The sequence below is a fragment of the Mytilus trossulus genome, chromosome 3 (assembly GCF_036588685.1).
Source record: "Mytilus trossulus isolate FHL-02 chromosome 3, PNRI_Mtr1.1.1.hap1, whole genome shotgun sequence".
Classification (NCBI taxonomy): domain Eukaryota; kingdom Metazoa; phylum Mollusca; class Bivalvia; order Mytilida; family Mytilidae; genus Mytilus; species Mytilus trossulus.
The window spans coordinates 83,561,468-83,585,100 of NC_086375.1; the positions used below are offsets into that span (position 1 = coordinate 83,561,468).

Here is a 23,633-nt window from a genome sequence, read left to right on the forward strand (position 1 = left end):
TAATACAAAGTATATACTGATGTCTTCCCCATATTGACATGCATGATTTTACCTTGCTAATATAAAAATAGGTATATTCACAACACTTTCTATTATCAAAATTACTTTTCATGAGTTATCTCCCCTTATGTTGCAAAGTTTGAAAAAATGAATCAGACAAATAAGTTGCGTTTTCATATAAAAATAAATCCGTAAATATGATAACAGAACATAAATACATATTAACATTAAAAGTCTAACACATGGAATACATACTGTATTCCAAACTTGCATATTTCACTAAAGATCTAGATCAATTGTAATCTGTTTCTACAAAAACCAAGATGGAGGTAGCGACCCAAGTCACCTTAACGTGAGACAAACAACATGGTTTGATATAAACTTCTTACGGTAAATGTCTCGTATGGTTTTAGAATTGATATATCGGTTCATAGATTGATTAGCAATTTCAGCGGATTAAATATCTAATTCGTTTGTTGCTGTGGATGCTCAATTTATTTTTATTGTGTTGCTGAGTATCCTTAATTAATCCTTTTAATGAGAGAATTATTTATTTTCAGCTCTTTCTGGTCAAGATATTCATTTTCAAAATTTTCCTATATCAATCCATATAAAATCAAATGGTCTTCCTTGATTTCAGAAGAGAAGATACAATAAAAATAAATTAGCGATGATTTTCAACACAATTATTAATTTTTAATTGCGATTGTATAATTTCTCCATCAGCCTAACTTTATCTGCAATTGATTTCCCCGTAACAAATTGTTTACCATTATCAATTGTTCAATGAAGTATGGATACTCGATAATTAAAATCCGTCGTCATAGTCAGTTAAGAGTCATTGTGTCTTAAACTGACTAACTCTATCAAATACCACATGATGATAAGAGTATTGTGACTATGTAAAACTGCACCAGGATTAACGTTCTATGGATCTGTATAAAGGCATGATAAAATGCTTTATGTAGATCTGTTTAACATCACGAGATGTGTTTTCTATGGATCAGTATAAACCCATAAGAGTGTACTTTCTGTGGATATGTATAATCACATGACAATGTTCTTTCTGTGTTTCATACTAATTCTTAATTGTGCTGCTCTTAGTGAAATGTTAGATGATCTTCATCTACAAATAGGTAAGCTCAAAATGTTATTTAGTTCTTATGTCTTTTTGATGTCATAGAATAACCAACAGATTCAAAAAAATGTTTATAAAAGATACATTTTATGCAATTTGAAAGGAATAGAAAGTTAATGAGATAATTTTGTTTTGCAATTAAAATGCAAACTGGTACACACACAATGTACTCCTTTCATGTAATGTTGTCATTTTAGTGTTATATTTAGTATTGCCATAAAAACTCGAGGTTTGGCTAGCCACAAGACCAGGCTCAACCCACCATTTTTTTTCTTGAAATGTCCTGTACAAAGTCGAAAAAATGGTAATTGTTGTCTTATAGTTCGTTTCTGAGTGTGTTGCATTGTCGTTTTTTTTTTATTGCACTTAAGGATATATTTTTCCGACTTCCAGTCTCGTTCAGTCTCGTTGAAATCTCGTTCTTGAATTATTTCCAAAACAAATGATACACGTGGAAAATATCATTGAATTTTAAAAAATATTATAATCAAACATAACTCTGTGAAAAAAATGTGTATTTACAATGAATGGTTTTTGAGTAATCCAGTTTTCAAATTTTACGACCAATCAAGTCAGTATTTTTAGCCAAAATTTTGAAAAAAATAGTTAGATATACAAAAAATGATTTTTTAAGAATCATATACATTTCATATTCTTTCGGTCTTTTCAAATTTCTTTAGATATGTATTTTTCAATCATTTATAACAAAAAAGTTGAAGTAATATGCATTTTGTTCTTAAAACTGAGAGAAATCTCAAAAATACAAAATTGACAGCATGGTAAATTTTACACAAAAATGCGTCAAAATATGATGAAACTTCCTTATATAACACCTACCTATACTTTTTTTTAAAATAAAATTTATTCAGATTGGTCTACTTTATAGAAAGTATGAAAAAAAGTTTAATTATAGAACTGTGATTTTTTTCACAATAAGAGCCCAAAATAGGTAAAAATCGATGAAAAATGGAAAAATCATTAAAGTTTGGCATTTTTAAAGAACCGTAGCAAAAAAGGAAGTGCACCACCATATGATTTTTTCTTCACCAATTATTTTGTTACAGTCTTATAAACCCAAAAATCAGGTTTAAGAAAAAAAGTTCAATTCGAGAAATCTTTGGCTCCTCAGAGGTGTACATCCTTAAGTGTATCTGTTTTTTCGTTGTTTTGCTCTTATCTTAAATGTGTTTTCCTTAGTTTTTGTTTGTAACCCGGATTTAGTTTCTTTCAATCGATTTATGACGTTCGAACAGCGGTATACTACTGTTGCCTTTTTGTTTTATATCTAACACACTATGATGCATATTGATGCCATAGCACTACACACAGCAATGTACAAAAATTAATGTGTCTGTTAATTAAACGGTAACTAGATAGAAATAATTTAAAAATAGATAAAATTAAAGATAAACAGTATAACATAAACTAGAGAATGAAGCTGCATAAAGCCCATTCAATACATAATTGGAAATCAAAATACCATTAGAAATATATCGTATACAAATATGACGTTAATCGACCCGTTATTAGATTAAAATCTCTCATTATAGCAACGCCTTTATCTTGTTATCACACATTAATCCATTAAATATGTCTTTTTGTTTAAATAATAGTTTTAATGACCATTAACAAATGTACGGTCAATGATATAATAACCATTAAAACGGCAGATTAGGGTGTCCTGAACGTCAATACTAACACATTTATTACTGTATTTTGCCTTTTTAACATATTTCCAGCGTCTCTGATGAGATTAACGTAGACCAAATGCGTGTCTGGCGTTCACAATTTAAATCATGGTATCTATGTTGAGTTTATTCACTATAAAATGCTATGCATGAGTTACTTTTCATTGTGGATCAATTATTAACGCGAAGTCTTAATTACTGCACTAACAAAGTGTGAAATCCCCTGAGTAAATTTCCGAAAAATTGCTTGTCTTAATTATGATAATTGAAAAAAATTATAGGTTAGATAAAACTTGACCAAGTTTGGTCCGACCAATTTATTGCATATTCACATCATCGACAGAACAAATGTGTCTTTCCATTTGATATAAACCAGACATTAACGTGAGTTAATATTTTAAAAAGTACTAACATGGTTTAAAAAAATGAATATTGGTTAATTTATGAAAAAGTTATGTACTATGAAATTTAGAGAGAGGGATTTGCCCCGAGCACTTAATTTCAGAGCAGAAAACCTTTTCATAGACAATCCAATTTAGCAAATTGGTCTATTGCTAGTTTATTTTGGCAGATATCACTGGTGCTTGTAGAATGGATCTTATTAATTTTTATGTTTTGTAAATATACTCACTGGTATCATAGTAAAATAATATGTGCTTCCAAAAGGCCCTTGAATCAAGAAAGGAAAAAATGGTAGTTGCTGGCCTAAGTATGTATGTTGATATAAAGCGGTGTTTTACTACATTTTATTTCTTTACATAATAAGATGACAAAACGAATTGACCACAAGTAAACTTATATAATTAAAGTAATCAAAGTGCAGTAGAATCATTACATGTTTTGATTTCCCCCCCAATTTCCCAATTAAACTTATACTCTATATGATAAATTGAAACACATAGTGTTTGTGCCCATGGATAGTTTAGCGGATAGGCATTACAAAACCACTACCAATATAATGTAAAATTATAGGATTCATGGTTTTTTTTAAATTTCAAAGTAAATACTTAAAAGATTTATCCAAATATGCATGTATGTATCTATATAAAAGTGGCACATTCCCTTCAGACATTTTTAAAGTCTTTCAATTCATAAAATATATTAATTTCCGTATGAAAGTTTAAAAAAGATCATCAGGTTGCCTTAATTTTCATTCACAAGGCTTCATAGTACTCCTTTTTCTGTTCTGTGTTAATAGTAAATTTATGGATTGTAAATTACCACAATCAGTCTATGGAAGAAGCGTATCGATAAAAACTTTTCTTATATCAATGAGCGATATTGTCTAATATTATTAATTCGTATTATTTAACAAATTTGATTCGTTTAGGCATAGTCACATGTTAAACTATATTTTCGAAGGTAGAGAGAAAAAGGCGTATAGCAAAAAGCATATTGACCGGCAAAATGCATATCGCACGGTTATTTTTAGAATATCTAAAAACCGATATACTTTGTGACGTCATGTAATGAATTTCAGGATATTGTTTAAAGTTTTGAAACACATGATATCTGTGATCAATAATTTGACGGAAAAAATCTTCAAATACATAAGACGTAAAAAAAAAAGTAAATTAAATAACAACTAATATGTTGTTTTTGTCAAGGAGACAAATTGATGTAATATTTATAAAATTCACAGTCTAGCAAACCTAAATGACGATTTTGATACAAATATGGTCGGAAATTAATAATATAACAAATATAGCCTTTGTATGAGGTCAATACCGGATATATCGACCCAAAGAAGTATATCGACCTCGGACTTCGTCCTCAGTCAATATACTTCTTTCAGGTCAATATATCCTTGTATCGACCTCATACAAAGGCTATATTTGTATAATATCAATTGTAAATACGCAGACATTCCATGCGGAAAATGTTGTTTTCGGCAACGAAAAATTATGAAAAAACTAACTTTTAAAACCTATGGTTCAAATATAAACAACAATTGAGTCTAAATATACATTCAGAAGTTAGTTAGAAGCTAAAGTTTATGTCCGTGTAAAATTTCAAGTGCTGTGTTTTTCCTATAAACATAGATAAACAATGCGATACTTTTAAAACATCAATGCGATACTTTTAAAATATCATAGCGGTGTTTTTGTTATATCGATATTAGTAATTATTAGTATTAATATTTGACTGCTTTCTCCAAATTTTGACAATTTTACCTATTATGTCTGTTTTGTTCATGCATCGTTGTAAATATGACAGAATTTGATGATACTGTCATACACGTGACAGGTTTAGCGCAATATAACCATGTTCAATCCACCATTTTCAAAATTTGAAAATGCCAGTACCGATGGGGTTTAATAAACAATGTCGTAATCAAATAGCTAAGTTTCAAAATCATTGTTCACATATATATAACATTTAGCAAATTTATAATGAACGCACCGAAATAATATATATCAGATATGCTCGTAACGCATGCATGGAAGACTTCCTTTATTGAAAACAATGAAACTAACTTTTGACAAAGATGCATCATACTGTACTAGTTCAGATTGATTCGACAAAATTTGGCCTGTGCTTTTTTTAATCTCCTTTTTGTATACAAATTAGACTGTTGGTTTTCCTGTTTGAGTGGTTCAACACTAGTACTTTTTTGGTTCCTATATAGCGTGGTGTTCGCTGAGAGTCAATGCTCCGTATTTAAGGCCCTACTTTGATCTATAATAGTTTACTTAAAACAAACTATTACTTTGATGGAAAGTTCTCTCATTCGAACTCGTGCACGGGTAAACCCCTTAAAAATAACTGCTTTCCTGTCCTTCAAAACGTCATTTGGGTGCTGAATCTTTTGTTAAATGCACACTTCTAAAGCTTTAAAGGCAACGACAGTTATGATGGTACAAGAACGATTACGTCAATAAAAATACCAAATAAACAGCACTGAACGATCTAAATGTATAAATATAGAAAACATATATATGTTCCGGACCATATGAGTATTTGGACCATACGCGTATGGTCATGACCATATGCGTATACTCATATGGTCCGACCATACGCGTATGGTCCGACCGTACGCGTATGGTCGGACCATATGAGTATAATACTCGTTTGGTTATTAACGGGCCGGACCATATGAGTATTTGGACCATATAGGTATATATATTTTTTTCAAATTACATTATAAACGTTTCAATAATACAAAAACTTTATCTAAAAAAACAGTGATGGTTTAAAACATGACAATTTTTGTAATTTTATAATAAAAAAAATACGTAAAATTTAATATTGATGCCATAGTTAGTTTTCATCGCTAGTTACATTCCTGCATTTAGGTTTGGATGACATTCACTTCCACACGGTATCATAGCTTTTTTGCATTTGCAAGAAATTTGTGCACGATCTTTTTCATTTACACATTTTGTTTGCGAGTGAAAAACAAGCCTTTTTTGCAGCTGCGTTCAGTGATACCGAGGTCTTTGGCAATTCTGATGTCTACGGTGTTTTTAAGAAGCTCTAGATCTCAAATATCGTAAAATGACTGCAATACACCATCTTCACTACACAACTTAAATAAATTAATAGTATGCTACTTTCCAGTGACTTCTTATATAACAGTTCATTAAGAAATTTTTGGAATTTAATTTTTAAGTCGACATATTGCCATTACTCGTAATAACAAATCGGTAATGACCATCGGTATAAAATGTGTTTACTTTAAATTTGACAATTAAGTAAAATTAAGTAACTATGTGAAACTTTTTATTATTATTTAGCTTTATCTTTTTATTATAATATAATGATAAAATTACCTTTATGATAGCGTATTTTGAATGAACGGTCATACCATATTATATGAAGAGTTTAGAAGTATGAAAAGTAAACTGTAACAGAGTGTTAATTACCCCGACCATACGCGTATGGTCCGACCATACGCGTATGGTCGGACCATACGCGTATGGTCGGACCATATGAGTATATACCCATATGGTCATGACCATACGCGTATGGTCCAAATACTCATATGGTCCGGAACATATACACATTTCTAACGTCAACAGACATTTACATCTTATTCATTTGTTTTCTAAACATTTGTTTTAGTATTCATTGAAGAAATGATTTTTTAACAAGCGATACGGATTGTTATTTATACGATCGATTACTAGTCAAAAACGCAAGTCAGATCTCTGTGGTAACAAAGCAATGGAATGCCCTCACGGTTATCGCGATGTAAAAGAGCGTTCAGGCGGCGAGCTGATATGTTCATAGTGATGTCGATTTACCAACGGGGAAAGTCTTTGATATTAAAAAGGAACTCTTTTCCTTCTCAATATTTTTTCTATGTTAATAATAAATACATTTTCTGTTTGACAAGATTTTTGATTTCGTTGTATCTGAAGTTGTTCAATTTATAGTCTGAGGCTACTCAGTTGGTATCTTCAAAGTTCGAAACATCAGCATTTGTATATTTTAATTTGCTTGGAATATTTGTTTTACCATTTGAATATTTATTGTTATTTGGAGCTGTCTTGGATTGGACTGTTTGAAAGAATGTTCTTTTTACGTAATGATATGTATGGTCCACAACGAAGTTGTCGGTGCCATATAGCTTTACCCTTGTTAGAAATTCCGTAATTTCGAAATTCCGTCATTCTGAAATTCCGTAATTTCGAAATTCCATCATTCCGTAACAAACCATTATACGGAGTTTTTTTTTTAAACGCCTTCATATATTGGGCTGATTTTTGTTATGTGAGTTGACCATGATGAGTTACAGATCAAATTTAAGTTTTGTTCTGCTTGGCTAATTTTTGCCGAAATAACGGGCTATGGAACTTTGATAAATTGTTGAAAATCTCAGTTATACAGACTTTTTTCCAAATGCTTTCAGATATTGGACTTTTTGTATGTGAGTTATCTATAATGATTTGCATACGAAATTTGAAATTGTTTTGCTCCGCTCATTTTGGCCAAAATTAAGGGTTTACAACTTCGAAAATTGTTGAAAATCACAGTTATACTGACTCTTTTTCTATACGCCTCTAGATTTTGAGCTGATTTTCGACATGTGAGACTACCATCATGTTTGTGTCCACATTTGTTATTGAAATTGCAGATTTTTCAACATTTTAAGACGGGACAATTCGTGTCGCTTTGACATATCTAGTTTTTGTCTGTTTCGATATTACCAATGTGGATAGGCTATAGCAGTGTGACCTCAAGAGCAGATCCAGCCGTTTCCAAAAGGGGGTTCCAAACCTAGGATAAGGGGGTGGGGTCCAACCATATGTCCCAATTCAAATGCATTGATCGGCCACTGGACCTATAATAGAATCTAATAGGTTGGTAGTCTATTTACAACCGCATTTAAATTCCCCATTGCATCATCACTTCAAACAGAATGAGTCGGTTAAACCATGTGATTGAAAACAATAGACTGAACAGGTTGTTAACACTTTCAAATATCAATAGGGTCAAGCAACATTTTTAAAATGATAAGATCGTGTAAGCGTTAATTTTGTTACAGATACGAAATTTTAGTGATATTGATCCTTAAACATTAAGCCGGTCATGAACTAAGTTTGTGAATTATGTTTGCGGTTATTTTGACATGCATTGTGATGTGTCATCGTATTAATTTTATATTAGAAAACTATAGCAGTTATATTAGAAAAGTATCGCATTCATAAATTTTTGATATTAAAAAAATATCGCTATGATATAAGACAAACATCGCATTGATATTTTAAAATATAGCAGTATCTTTGAATTATAGGCGATTTTGGCTTATCCAACAATTGAATTCATCTCAATTGCATTCCACATGATTTGCTACATGACATTCATAGAATTTGTACATCTACAAATGATAAATCGTGCATTTATGTCTCATTTATTCAACACTGATTCAATTTTCTCGTTTAAATACACCTTGCTTGGTATAACTTAAAATAATTCATGGAAATTATACAGCAGACGTATGTCTTGTTAAATGTCCGCCTGTTTTGAGAAAAGAATCATTACTTTATACCGAGAAATCTTCGTTCCTTCATAAAAATGTAAACATTCGTCTGAGATTTTCCACAAGGCAACTCGTTGATATAAGACAATATCGCTCATTGATATAAGAAAAGATTTTATCGTATCGCACCTTCCATAGACTGACAATTATAAGGTAGCGTTGTACTCTTATCATTTAAATGATAGAAAAACAACTTTTAATAGCACGATATTTAAAAAAATCAAATTGTGAAACCTTACTCTTTTGTTTATTTCATTTGTATTTTAAAGCATGTTAGAACATTGACTAAGGGTTCCGGAATTCTAAAACATTAGGTTTGAATTTTACCTACACATTTTCCAAATGTTCATATCCTTTCCCCAATTTCATGTATGTACCGATATATAACGTTTGCGTATTCTGAACTTAAAATGTTTATATAGGGTTGTTTTTTCATGTTTCATTTACAATAATTAGACAAACGAAAGTACCAATGATTTCCTTTCATTTGTTCTAATCTAATGGAAATTGTTTCAAGGGATTCCATACCTCGGTTGTTAATATTTCACACTATTAATCTACAATGAACAATCTTTCATTTAAAGCATTTTATAGTGCACGGAGAGTCATGTACAATGTAAAAAAGTAAGAAAAGAAATAAAGAGACGAAAACGTAGAAAATAAAGAAAATCTTAATCTTTCTATAAAACCAGACCCTAGATCCAATGCTGTTTAAAATTGAGAAACTATGACTCGATATATTTATGTGCTAGGCCCATTTAAAGCAAATGATTATTCTAGGAAAAATCCAGCGCATTCATAAATAAAAAAACAAGTATCGGATATATCTTTATTTTGAAAATTAATGCTTAAGTTTTATTAATTTTAAATATTTATCGTTTCCGAAAAACTCATATATCATTGACTACTACTAATGAACTGTTTTTGAATGAAGAAGTTTAAGAAACAGAAGTATCATATTTATCGGGAGCAGACAAAAATCCATTTAGAAAAAAAAATCCTTTTTGTCCTCATAAAACGATCACAATGCTATTAATTTCAACTATTTTATGAATACGCATCAGGCTTCAAATATTCACCAACGATGACGAATTATTCGCTATTTTTGGTATTAATATGGAACTTCTATACATAGTGAGACATATTTTGTTTTAATATTGAACAAATGATGTGTATTGTTGTCTTTCGTTTTTTCTAATGTACCTTGTCTATATTGTAGATTCATTTTTATTCGTTAGATACCAATTTTTTGAATTTCATGGGTACTCGTTATCACCAAATTAAATGTACAACAAGTCAGGTGTATGACAGCCGTTACCTTTTCGTTTAATGTGTTTGATTTTGCCATTAACATAGGGATTCTTCATTTAGAACTTTCCTCGGAGTTCGGTATTTTTGTTATTTTACTTTTTCAATCATGAAATTGACCAAAAAATGAAAATCTTTTGTGATCAACCTCAGCCAAATGTGACAGAAAAATTAATGACGTACGTATCATTTTTCAGCTAAAAGGTTGACATCAGGTATTAAACAATTTATATTGACCGATTTCACGTTTTTGTTCTAAATAAAAGCAATTGTAGTATACCGCTGTTCAATAGTCAACAATCGATATAACTGAAACAAATCCGAGTCAAAAACCAAACTAAAGGCAGCACATCAATTATAAGAGAGAAGAGAAAAAAAATATGCAGAACCACTGAACTGGAAAACGGACTATCTGGTAATCATTTTCGTAATATATAAATGAGTACATTTAGATGGTTTGTAGTCCATCGGGTGTTTTTTACTTGACATGTTTCTCAATCGATAGTTATGCATTATCAAGGTATCTGCCATTTTTTTCTTTAAAATTCCGATTAATTTATCAGAATTTACAATTTACCCTCTCATATTTTCTATGAATGAACATTCACAAAAGCAAGGAAAAGATCTGCAGTAATGCGTGGAAATTTCGATAATTTGCCGATCAAAATCCTTCTATGACGAACAACATAATCGTTGAGCAAGAAATTAAAAGCATTGAGCAGAATATATTTGTTCATGGTGCACATGTATTACGTACTGTCAATCTTAATAAAATACAGGATATGTCTGAAATGTTATGTGTTTCCTGAACACAAATCATATTCATGAATTTATATATAAATTTATTTTAGCTATTAATTTGGCTTCAAACTACTGAAATAGGCACCAATCTTTTCTTCCTGTTAATGACTGTTCCTGACTGCCTATTGATTATTAGATTATCTTGAATAATACACATGTTAATTCTTGTGTGTGGTGATAAGCATTGCATTGTTTGTTTAAATTGGAGTACTACGTCAATCGTGTTACACTGCAGTTTATTGATAAATATAACGGATATGTCAGCGGGAATAAAAGATGCTCTATGTTTGTCCTAAAAGCAATTTAAAGCAACAAATGCATATATCAACAGGCAACAATGTTTCCTTAATTTCCTTTATTTGGACAAATTTTAAGTATTTGCTTATTGTGTGTACAAAACTGCAAGCACTTTCAATTAATTGAAGTTTCAATCCAGAAATATAAAAGAAGGCACATATTGAGTAAAAGCCAATGGTGATGTCAACATGAAAAGATAAAAATAAACTAATCTATTTGTTATATTTTGCACTTTCTGCTTGAAGAGTGCAATGTCTGCAATTTATTGAAAAAAAACCAAATATTCAATATTATGAAGTACTAGTACCAGGATTTTTTCGATCATTCTGAATAAGTGTAAATATATGTTCTTAAAGTTCTTGAAATATTAAAAGGAGAACAACAATCATTACTTTAAGAAGATAACTTTATTAGAAGAGGGACGAAAGATACCAAAGGGACAGTCAAACTCGTAAATCTAAAACAAACTGTTAGCCTGTTGGTCCACATAAGTTTTTTTAAAATTAAAAATTAGGAAAACAACAAAAGATAAATTTAAAGTATATTGCATGCACAAAATACGCTATCAGTAGTTTCAGTATTACTTTCAGAATCTTTTAGAAATATAAGTTAGAATATTATCTTTAATCTGTTCCAATGATTCTATTATTATGAGTGCAATTTATTCTATATGTTTTCACTACACCACTCCATGATTATGCATTTGGTACCATCTAACGGTGTTTCATAACTCGGTCGTTATACCCGTGTCTATTTTGACGTTTTATATGTTTTAGAACGGAATTTATTTATGCAAAATTATTAAGTCAGGATTTCGTTACCACAATTCTTACATAGATATAAAGATTTCGTTTTTGAATTTGGGTTATACCTGTAAAAACGTATTTCAAACGGGATAGCACATCCTTATTATTAGCACATTTTTTGAAGATGTTGTTAATCGTGCCAGAAAATTAAGAAACGATCCTTGTAAGCTTATCGATCATTAAAATAAAATTTTAAGCTAAATGGTTAATATTCCACACTGTAATTATGTCTTTGTTAATAGTTCTATTGGTATTGATATTGATTTTATTATCAAGAAATTGCAGGCAAATTGAATATTACTGTTATATACATATTAACTTTCATGGATCTACACTGCATAAGTTAATGTTTTATTCTGACTGTGTATGACATCATTGTACTAAAACCAGTTTAACTCTACATAAGAAAAATGCCTGTACCAAAACAGGAATGTGACAGTTGTTATCCATTGGTTTGATGTGTTTGAGCTTTAGATTTTGCCATTTGATCAGGGACTTTCCATTTTGAATTTTCCTCGGAGTTCAGTATTTTTGTGATTGTATTTATTAATGTTTGGATATGTACTGATTGTTAATTTGGCTTTGAACTAGTTGTCAGAAACTGAGAGTACTCGCAGATCACTTAATTTATTTGTTTTGTTGGGATTTACAAGTCCCCGGCCACAGCCTCTATTTGTTTTTATATGATTTATTTCTATTCTGTATGAAAGTGCCTGTCCCAAGTCAGGAGATTGTAATGCGGTGGCTGTCGTTTGTTGCTGTGTAACATATTTGCTTTCCGTTCATTTTTTTGTACATGATTTAAGCCGTTAGTTATTTTGTTTGAATTTTGCATTTGTCATTTCAAGGTCTTATAGCTGTCTTTTCGGTATTGGTTTTCTCATTGTTGAAGGTCGTACGGTGACCTATTGTTGTTAATTTCTATGTTTTTTAATCTCTTATGTTAAGAGTTTCCTCAATGGCAATTATACTACATCTTTTTTTTATATCCATTGTTACTTTCCGCGTTTGCTTATACAGAATTTAATATAAAGTACAAAGCACTCTCAGATTGTAAGCCAAAGAATTCATTTTTGTGTCATGGATTTTCATTTTAAAATTGTAGGTTAAACTTATCAACATGAACAGGGTGATAGGTAATTATACCCTTTTAAAAGTATAAGAGCATCTGTCATATAAAGAGTATTGAATATGTGTGATATGAATTATTTATGATATCTTTAATTGTTGTAGACATGTTTGGCATTGAAGATAAACTGCACATCCAGTATGTAAAGTTGAAGCACCATGGTTCAACCTATATGATAAATGTTTCAATGCATTTTCACAAATTTAATGAAACCTTCATGTACTGTTCTGAATGTAAGTACAAATAATTTGCTGTGGGTAAAAGAGGAACGAAAGATACCATATGGACAGTCAAACTCATGGATCGAAAATAAACTGACACGCCATGGCTAAAAATAAAAAAAAAAGACAAACAGAAAAATAACAGTACACAGTAAGAAACATATCCGATATCACCTATGAAGCTGTTATTCCAAGAGGGTCAACTAACGGTGGGGTACGTAAAATACGAAGGGTTGATTTCAACTTTTACCATTTTGAACTCTGTTTAATAGCTTGATATTCGAGGCTAACATGAATTTATTTTTATAAATTAAATTGAATGCATAAATGATTGAATTTAGCTCTTAAGGAACACGTGAATTATCCAAGAAGCTGTTGTTTATTTAAGGGCCAATGTTATTTTCCATACAACAACGGATGTCATAACGGAATCGAACATAATCAACTCCAAACAAAGAAGAAAATAACCCACCAAAATAAAACTATCTATACAGGAAATATGTTTTTTTTAAACAATTTTATGTTTAATACTGGAAACAAATGTTGACTGGTGATTTAAGTTTTTATTTCAAGAAGAATTCCATAAACTTGAAGCTAACAATTCTCTAAGTGTAGAAGTATTTGTGAACCATTTATGCATCTAATGTCAGTGTTTTCTATTATTTTCAGTGAATGAAATATCTACCTCAGATACAGTTTGTCTACCGTCATCTTTAAAATGTACATTGTTAGAAACTTTCAATGAGTTTTCGATTGGGTCCATGATTTGTGGAACACAAACAAAATACGATTCGAATGTTATTACTCAAAATATCGAAACCAAAACGTTAAAAGAATCGGACATTTTACTTCAATTCATCAAGATTGTTGACTGGAAAAATTTGGTGCTCTTCTATCAGAATAAAACAGGTGAGTAAAAAACCCAATTGTAAATGAGAAAATAATATTTGTTTTGTGGTATTATAATTACGCAGATATCGATAGGTATATAACAATGGATCCTCAAAGTTTTACTGATTTACTGTTGTAATTGGTGCCGTGAAGGCATGCAATTAAGTACGGTAGTCAACTTCTTTCTATCGAATTTAATTTTTGTTTATCCTCTAAGCATTAATCAGGCCGTTGATTTCCTATTTCCAATTGTTCTCATATAATGGGTATGAGTTAAAGTTAGGAATATGAAATTTGTTTTTCATTCTGGCCGTTGGTTGAATTAATAGAGAAACTGATTTTTACAGGTTGTATGGACTTTTCCTTGTTTACAATTAACTTTGTTGGTATTTTTATTAACTAGTTTTTATTATATACTATACATTACGGATTTTGTTTTTTGTTGATTGTTGCTTAATGATGATGACCGTATGGGGACCATAAGTTGTATATGTCTTCAACTTCAATTTCATTGAATAATTTAAAAGATCTTTTAGATAGGTCTTTTATTCTTTTGTTGTTTTCGTTAATATTTACGATGTAAAAGTGCTCAACCAAGAAGTTGACATTCAATGAAAAATGATGAAATCATCCTATAGCTTTCTTTATTTTGATACGTGATTGGTGTAGAAATTAATATAAGTTATCATTGGAACTATGACATGAATAACCACAGATAACATTTGCAAACGGTTATTAAATATGTACAAAAAGGTTTAGTACATCGCTTTATATGAAAGGTGATATATATCAATCGATCACATCATATCACATATAACCGCAGGTTTATCAATAACAGAAACTGAACCATTTTTCTGCACCAGATTCGGATTTCTAAATCAATGTCTCTTTAGTGATTCTCCAGACCAAAATATTTGAATATTCAACGATTATTAGAAAAATGAAGAGCTCTGTCCCAAAAAGGACAAAAAGTATAACCAAAGACGGACAAGGAATCCGAACTTTGCTTGAGCCAGATATATTTCTTTATAAAAAATAATTTCCGAAATTTCGTATTTTTTTTAATAACACACAATCAGTATTGTCATGCCAATACCGAAGTACTGGCTACTGGGCTGGTGATACTCTTGTGTATTATCAGTCCACCAACAGAGTCGCCGACCTAGAAGTGATCAATTACATAAACAGTACCACATTTTCTACAACGAGACTTTTGCACACATGGTCTTATGTTAAAATTGAATTTGAAACTTGAAAAATATTGCACATCATATGATTCATAGACTGAACTACAGTTACCTTTCCCAATCAGAAGTAAATGATTTCTTTTCACGGTTATTTGAGGCGAATTGTCAGGGAACATATATACCTGACCTTTATGGCCATGTCATATTATTACAAAACAGCACAAACCACGAAATCACAATGCAAACCTATGTGATTCAAGCATAGCATTTTCATGACCTATCATTCTACTATTATATTAAAAGATGTTTTTTCACTGTCGTTTGAAGAAAATGGAATGATGTCGATTGAGTGTAAAATAACTTATTTTTACAACGAAGTTTAGTAAATATACTTAAAAACTTTCTTTTTTTCAGAGAAAATCACAAGTTCTCTAATAGACGACTTATCTGATATCGGTATACGTGTATCCATGGTAAATACAGATAGGATAAATGGCAGTGAGCTAAACAACTATATTATCCAATCTTTCAAAGAAACCTCGAATATGCTTGTTATTTGCTATGCAGCATGCATTCAGAGTGTTTTTCAGTTGGTAAGTTAATGACAGCTGGAATTTTTTCATTTTTTTACAATTTGCTAGGAATATTATTTCAAAGTCAAGTTCACTATATTAATACTAAATATTTTGCGCAATTTTTCTACATTTTTACTGGATGAGATTGGAAGCCGAATTGTCAGTTTCGATTAGGTCTTGTTTTATATTCAAAATATTTTCTATTTAAGAAATGACTGTAATATTATTTCTGTCTATGTGGAAATAACATAAAAAATTTGTTGCACACTGTATAACACGCGTAGCAGTTTTTTTTAACAGTGTGCACCACATTTTTTTAATGTTATTTCGAAAAGACAGAAAAAATATTACAGTCATTTCTTATAATTTAATTCTAAATTCTATTTTAAACCGTAGAAAACCATGATAAAACATTGATGACGCCACGGTCACATGACTAAATTATGTCTATAGGCTGATGAAAAAATAACGTCAGCCAATCAGAAGACGCGTTACATTCAAAATCAAATAATTTGTCTTTGAACGTAATAGTATGTAATATTTTCTTATTCACATTGAATAGTTATCAAATATTATTTACATATTTTGAGGTATCTCGTTTCAAAATAGTTCTTACCATATTTATTTAATGTTATTTAAAAGCAGTTCAAAGGACAACAATTTGAAATACCGGAATTGAAGTCCTGAAAAAAAATGAACATTCGAGTTTATATATTATTAAAATCTATGTAGGCATGAGATGAATTACATTACAATGAAATGGATTACATTATGATAACTGTGACAAAACAAGCATTATGATACAATCACAATAACATGTATTGTGGGAAGCAATACGTTACATAACAAATTACTTTACCATTATATTACACATTATATATTATAAAAGTTACTATCAAAAGAAACATAGAGACAACATAATTTACTGAAATCTTGGTAACTATTAACTTAGTATTTAAAAAATCAAAAGAAATGCCTCATCACACCAGATTCAACAGTTCAATACATGTAATAAGCTTTCGAAAGGTTTTTAAACAATATCTTGATGTACCTCCGTGGCCTAAGTCTGTATCAATTTAGATGAGATGTTTACGGCTTGGAATTCGATTAAAGATGTTCTATAAAGTTCTTAAAGTTTTGACTCTCAACTGTTGACAATGACCAATATACTCCAATTGTGAATCCCTGAATACCAGATGGTTTTACAAAATTTCCAAGCTTGATTGTTCTATTAGGTTTGGCTTTTTATGTTATTAAGCGTACATCTCTTTGTTTTTTTCAATAAAGAAATAACATAAATATTGTAAGGAACTTATTCTACCATTATGCTTTTTGATAATACGTTTTAGTTTATCTTAATGTTATGTGATTTCTTTGAAATCATAAATTCAAGTGTTAAAAGAAAGAAATTGATTGGTATACAAACTAATTATTGGTTTTTAACGAGTGTCAATTATCAATCAAGCAACTTATTTCTTTCATCTTTGAATGTCTATTACCGTCTATGTATAGGTTTGTCAATTACTGTAATGTTTTAGGGATAATGATTAGGAACTTTCCTTATTGAATTTTTCTCGGAGTTCAGTATTTTCTGACTTTACTATTTAGTAGTAAAGTTAGATGAAGAAAATCATTAGTTTTACAACAGTTCAAATTTACACTTTTTGTAAATAATCTAAAGTTTAATAATTATACATTACATGTATTACGGAAATGTAATACATTACATGGAATACTAATAACAAATAAGCATTTGTTTTGGAGGATTGCCGTTGTTGGAAAATAACTCCATTCCACAAAAAGTGGTTCATTGTGACCTTTAATTTGTCGACATCAAAGATGTTACCATTCGACTAAAAGAAGGGTAAAAGATACAAGATAAAAAATGATATCGCCTTGGCTTAAAAAGAAAAAGACAAACAGACAAATAAAATTACACAAGAAACAAAATAAATAAAGTAATACTAAGCAACACGAATAAAATCAAATACTGGAGTTAATCTCAGGTGCTTCGGAAGGGTAAGCAGATACTGCTCCACATATTGCACCCGTAGTATTGATAATGCTATATAACAAATCTGGTAAACTGTCTAATTCGGTAAGTCCCATTCGTGAAAAGGGAAGGGGATTATAGTTACAACATAAGAAACATATATAATATCATCTGTGTAACGGTAATTCTATAACGGTCAACCAACTTGTGATGGCGTCCGTAAAATTTACGAAGGGAAAATTTCAAAATCGTATAGGTTAGGAGAAATATACTCTGCATGCAAGCGCTGTTGGAATGTCACTACATAGAAATGGAAAGTTCACCATTGGGAAGCTAAAATCATCTCTTGTGTCAAAAAGGCTTTTTTTCCAACCGACCCTAAATGTTAATTTCTAGATGTAAGTCAAAATATGAGGCAGACTTTTCTGTATCTGTTGTATCATTTATCTCTGAGATACAACGTTGGTGGAAATATATATATGGTTATATACTGATTTTTGGAGTTCGTTCTAATGTTGTACTGTTACACCGCTGCCCCAGGTTAGGGTAGGGTTGGGATCCCAGAGGAAAATCAATTTGGAAAGTCCATAATCACATGGCAAAATCAAAAAACAAAACGCACCAAAAACGAATGGACAAGAACTGTCATATTCCTGACTTGGTACAGGCATTTTCAAATGTAGAAAATGGTGGATTAAACCTGGTTCTATAGCGCTAACCCTCTCACTTTAATAACAGTTGTTGTCGTTTGTCTTTGTGTAACATATTTTTGTTACATTCATTTTTGTCGAGCCTTCGACTTTAGTCGAAAAAGCGAGACTAAGCGATCCTACATTCCGTCGTCGTCGGTGTCGTCGTCGGCGGCGTCCACAAATATTCACTCTGTGGTTAAAGTTTTTGAAAATTGAATAACTTTCTTAAGCTATACTGGATGTCTACCAAACTTGGACAGAAGCTTGTTTATGATCATAAGATAGTATCCAGAAGTAAATTTTGTAAAAATAAAATTCCATTTTTTCTGTAATTTATTTATAAATGGACTTAGTTTTTTCTGCGGGGAAACATTACATTCACTCTGTGGTTAAAGTTTTTAAAATTTGAATAACTTTCTTAAACTATACTGGATTTCTACCAAACTTGGACAGAAGCTTGTTTATGATCATAAGATAGTATCCAGAGGTAAATTTTGTAAAAATAAAACTCCATTTTTTCTGTAATTTATTTATAAATGGACTTAGTTTTTCTGCGGGGAAACATTACATTCACTCTGTGGTTAAAGTTTTTAAAATTTGAATAACTTTCTTAAACTATACTGGATTTCTACCAAACTTGGACAGAAGATTGTTTATGATCACAAAATAGTATCCAGAAGTAAATTTTGTAAAAAAAATAAATCCATTTTTTCCGTATTATACTTTTAAATAGACTTAGTTTTTCTGCCAGGAAACAACACATTCACTCTGGTTAATTTTTTAAAAATTTAACTTTCTTATACTATTTTAAATTTGTACCAAACTTGGACAGAAGCTTGTTTATGATCAAAAGCTAGTATCTAGAAAGGAAATTTTGTTAATATTTTGTACCTGTGTATCTGTATTTTACTTATAAATGGACTTAGTTTTTCTTCCAGTTAACATTACATACAGTCTGCAGTTTAAAACATTTATTCGATTCATCAACTATCCTGAAATTTTTACCAAACTTGGACAGAAGCTTCTTACAATCAAAAGATAGTATCAAGTGGAATATTTTTATTGATTGTTTTCCTCATTTTTGTTGAGCCTGGGAGTTATAGCAAAAGTAGGCGAGACACTGGGTTCCGAGGAACCCTTAAGAATTTTTTGTACTTAAATTAGGCCGCTAGTTTTCTCGTTTACACTGTTTTATTCGGGTTCTTTTATTGCTGACTATGTGGTATGGGTTTTCCTCATTGTCGAAGACCGCACGGTGACCTATAGTTGTTAATGTCTGTGTCATTTGGTCTCTTGTGGAGAGTTGTCTCATTGGCAAGCTTATCACGTCTTCTGTTTTAAATAAATATACTGGGTATCGGTTCACTCTGATAAACTGTTTAAGCTTATAGATTATTTTTCTATAAAGATTTAAGAATGAGCCAATGCATTTATTCTAAACTAGAGTAAACAAATTATAGGTGGTAAGATATATTATAAAAAAAAACGCTATATGCAGAATAGAAATTTCAATTGCTTTGCCTTTTCAAGTTTGCCTGAGGCAAGAATAAAAAATTACTTCCTCTAAAATGTCAGTTTTTTTCTTAATAAGTATATATTTCATAACAGATATAGTATATACCAATCCGACATTAAAAATCCTGAAGTTTAATTTCCAAAGGGATAGTACTTTTATTAATTTTTATATTCAGATATAAATAACATGATCGACTGAGATTATCGTTAAACTTAAAGGAATCAAATACATCAGACTGTTTACTTTGATTATTAGATCGAACTTAAAATTAATCAAATATGTTGAATTTCAATGGGATAGCAAACACCCCAAGCCTTTCGATAAATTAATTTCAAGTTCTGTGCTAAAAACAATATTATATAAGCATCGATTAGTTAAAACATAACAATTAAAATATTTCCTGATATAAAAAGAACTAAACTTGTCGATAAAACGTGTAAAATAAACTAATAAGCACCTTGGATAAACATATTTGACATAGTTGTCTCATTTGCAATCATACCATCATCTTTTTTATACCTTCAACACAAGTTAACACCACATGAAATACACATATATAGTAAAGTACATTTCAACAAAAGACGCCATCACGAGTTGGTTGACCGTTATGGAATAACAGTTTCACAGATGGTATGAGATATGTTCCCTATATCGTAACTACAATACTTTTCACTTTTCACGAAGGTGACCTACCGAATTAGACAATTTACCGGATTTGTAATATAGCATTATCAACACTACGGGTGCCCTATGTGGAGCAGGATCTGGTACTAGTAGCTTAGTCATTTATTACAGCTGTGAGTGTTAAGGTTGATATAAGCGGTCATCTCAGTTCCAAATTATATGGCAAACAAGACGTATTTAATTTTAAAATTTCAAATTCCCCAACCTTAGCAGCAATATACCAAGTTCTCCTGCAAATGGGATATACATTTTCCAACTCATTCGGTTTGTTCAAAGATTTCAACTGCCTCTCATACTTTCACAACGTCACCATTGTCTGAGTAAGCATTTGATTCCAATGAACATTTCGTCTGTTTTCTACAAAAGTTCATCGTAAAGTACCAGGAACTTTTTGATAAATATTCTGTATGCAATTAACCACTATCACACGATGGTCTTGAAGTTTAATTTATTTTAGGTATTGACGTTGTTTGTCATCTTAATTGCAATTAATTGTTGCATGATTGACTTTTATTTGTCCTTGTATATTTTTAACCTTTATTGTTTAATCCATATTTGGCCATTTTGTTGTTGTTGTGACTGAGTATTTATGCATGCCGCCATTATGTCTATAATCTATGAGTTTGACTGTCCCTGCGGTATGTCCACCCCTCTTTTAAGAAAATACAAATCAGGATAACAAAACGAACAAAACGAACACCGATTAAAAAGCATTGAACTCGGAAAGAAAGAGATAACATTGAAATTGGAAATGGGGAATGTGTCAAAGAGATAATAACCCGACCAAAGACCAGACAACAGCCAGACACTGCATTCGTTGACAGAGTATGTGTCTCGCCTGACAAATTCACATATTACCATCGGGAATATTACACAGAAGGTCAATTACATATTCAGATGAGCATTATTGTATTTAAAACAATAAGACTGCTAAAATATTAATAGCAATGAAATGAAAAAAAAAAAAAAACAACAAGAAAAATGAATAGTAGAAACATTTTTGTCATTTATCTAATAATAATACAAATAAACAAATGACCCTTGAAAACAACCGTTGCGCTATGATTCAGCAATATCTTTTGTGATCCAACCTTTAACATTTAGCCTTTAGAAATTGATTTATCATCTAACATGTTGCATTGTAAAATAGCAGATGACAATCGCTCCATATCTTTATTGAAATATACAAATCGCTATAGAAGAATAATAATCATTAAAAGTTCTTTCCATCTTAATGACAGTCATAGTTCTGTTATTATAACGACTGTTGATACATAGCGTTTTGTTGTATGTTTCATTAAATTTTTAGGTTTTTGTAACGTTGGTAAAAATATTTTCTTGTACATGAATGTACAGTAAATTTACCTGTTTTGTTTTGTAGAAAGTAAACGAGGTCCTTTTCCCCAATTTTCTTTTATTTTCAAAGCCGCAGTATCAATAATATTTTAATATTTTATCATAAAAAGTCTTTATTAAGTATAGTATTCTAACCACGCAAAATGTGTTTGCTGAAGTATAAGCTTTATAAAATCTGACAATATTGCACTTGTCGTATCTTGACAAAAAATACTTTTTATTTGTTGAATAAAACACATTATGACAAAGAATTGAAAAGTTTTATTACGTGTCTCCCTATCTACATTAATGAACGATGTTACCATAACAAACTGAATAATTTCAAAATGTCATTACATATTGATTACCTGCAAGTAAAATTTTACCTTCACAAAGACCTTTATTGGAGATAACATTCTACCAATATGTGATATATCTTTCTGTGTTAGTTTATTAGTTATATAATATAGCTTTCAATGACCTCAAAGACTCCAGAAATATCTGCATGTTATGTCCAATCAATATATTTTTAACGAAAGTTTTCTCGTCGTTTATTCTCTATTTCATCGTCTAATTGAAACATTTTAACAAAACTTAAATTGCAAAAAACGCATTTAGAGTAAAAAAAATATTATGCATTATCTTCTCATGTAACACCAAGAGAGGTAGATCGACTATGCATTATGAATGAAATATCTTCTTACAGGGAAAACGGTACTATTTATTCTGCCATAGGCGACAATACTAACATTTTCTAAATTTATCAGTTTGTATAATAAAAACCTGGATAAAACAGTTATGTGTGGTGTTAGTACTTTATTACTGTATTCTAAAAATTGAAGCCAAATAGTATCATGACCAATTTCCAACGGAGCTTGTTTATGTTATCCATGCCCACCGTCATTTTGCACCAAATTTATGAAATTTTGGAAGCCTTTTCGAATAATTCTCGAGAAAATATTTCAATAGGTTTTTAAATTTATATTGTAAATTTACACAATGCAGTTATTCATTGAAAAATAAAAAAAAATATATTGTACCCTTACATCCAATCACAGCGCTCCTAAGTTGACTTCCTTCGCCTGTCTTGGGTACACAAAAGGCCTACCTAATGCTGGGAAAATGTAATACTAGATAAAAGAAATGTATTATCAAAAATTGTAAGCGAGGTATAAACCTGTAAATGTTTACGTTATAACTACATACGTTTAGTTGTTGATTTTTTGACAATTTATACTTATTTATCTCTTTTTTTTAAGATCACCTGGCCCGAAGGGCCAAGTGAGCTTTTCTCACCACTTGGCGTCCGTCGTCCTTAGTCGTCCGTCGTCGTCGTCGTCGTTAACTTTTTACATTTGAACTTCTTCTAGAGAACCACTAAATGGA

At 30.6% G+C, this 23,633-nt stretch overlaps 1 protein-coding gene across 1 annotated transcript in view; it reads left to right on the plus strand.

Moving 5' to 3' along the window:
• The first annotated feature begins 755 nt into the window (after positions 1–755).
• LOC134712662 (probable glutamate receptor) overlaps positions 756–23,633 on the plus strand; it is a 41,500-nt gene continuing 18,622 nt past the window's right edge. The window contains exons 1-4 of the mRNA XM_063574410.1: positions 756–1,136; positions 13,258–13,386; positions 14,044–14,283; positions 15,867–16,045. Coding sequence (XP_063430480.1) covers positions 1,040–1,136; positions 13,258–13,386; positions 14,044–14,283; positions 15,867–16,045 — 645 coding nt within the window. The 5' untranslated portion in view covers positions 756–1,039. The remainder of the gene's footprint in view (positions 1,137–13,257; positions 13,387–14,043; positions 14,284–15,866; positions 16,046–23,633) is intronic.